This window comes from Penaeus monodon, chromosome 19 (assembly GCF_015228065.2).
Source record: "Penaeus monodon isolate SGIC_2016 chromosome 19, NSTDA_Pmon_1, whole genome shotgun sequence".
Taxonomy (NCBI): Eukaryota; Metazoa; Arthropoda; class Malacostraca; order Decapoda; family Penaeidae; genus Penaeus; species Penaeus monodon.
This window is the reverse complement of record NC_051404.1, coordinates 49064337-49064579: the sequence shown is the minus strand read 5'-3', so window position 1 is coordinate 49064579 and position 243 is coordinate 49064337. Positions and strand designations below refer to the sequence as shown.

Sequence of the window (243 nt, the reverse complement as noted above, 5' to 3'; positions counted from 1 at the left end):
AAAGTTTCCTTTGTGAACGCCATACCAGCAAGAGATTCGTGGCACATTCACTTATCTTCCCTTGAGACAAAAGCCAGCGCGGGGACTCTGGCAGGTACCTGGAAAAGTTGTGATACTGGGTTAACAGAAGGAACGAGGGTTTGTTGGCAGTCATGAACTTGTATTTAGTGTATAAACAGAGAGTGAAATTTATAAACAAACACATGCTCGTCGAGAGATTGATAGATATACAGAGAGGGAGGG

At 43.6% G+C, this 243-nt stretch overlaps 1 protein-coding gene across 1 annotated transcript in view; it reads right to left on the bottom strand.

Moving 5' to 3' along the window:
• Nucleotides 1-243, bottom strand: part of LOC119585300 (solute carrier family 22 member 7-like) — a gene marked incomplete in the record, with an annotated part of 24787 nt that overhangs the window by 2143 nt on the left and 22401 nt on the right. Inside the window, 1 exon segment of the mRNA XM_037933976.1 lies at nucleotides 26-98. Coding sequence (XP_037789904.1) covers nucleotides 26-98 — 73 coding nt within the window.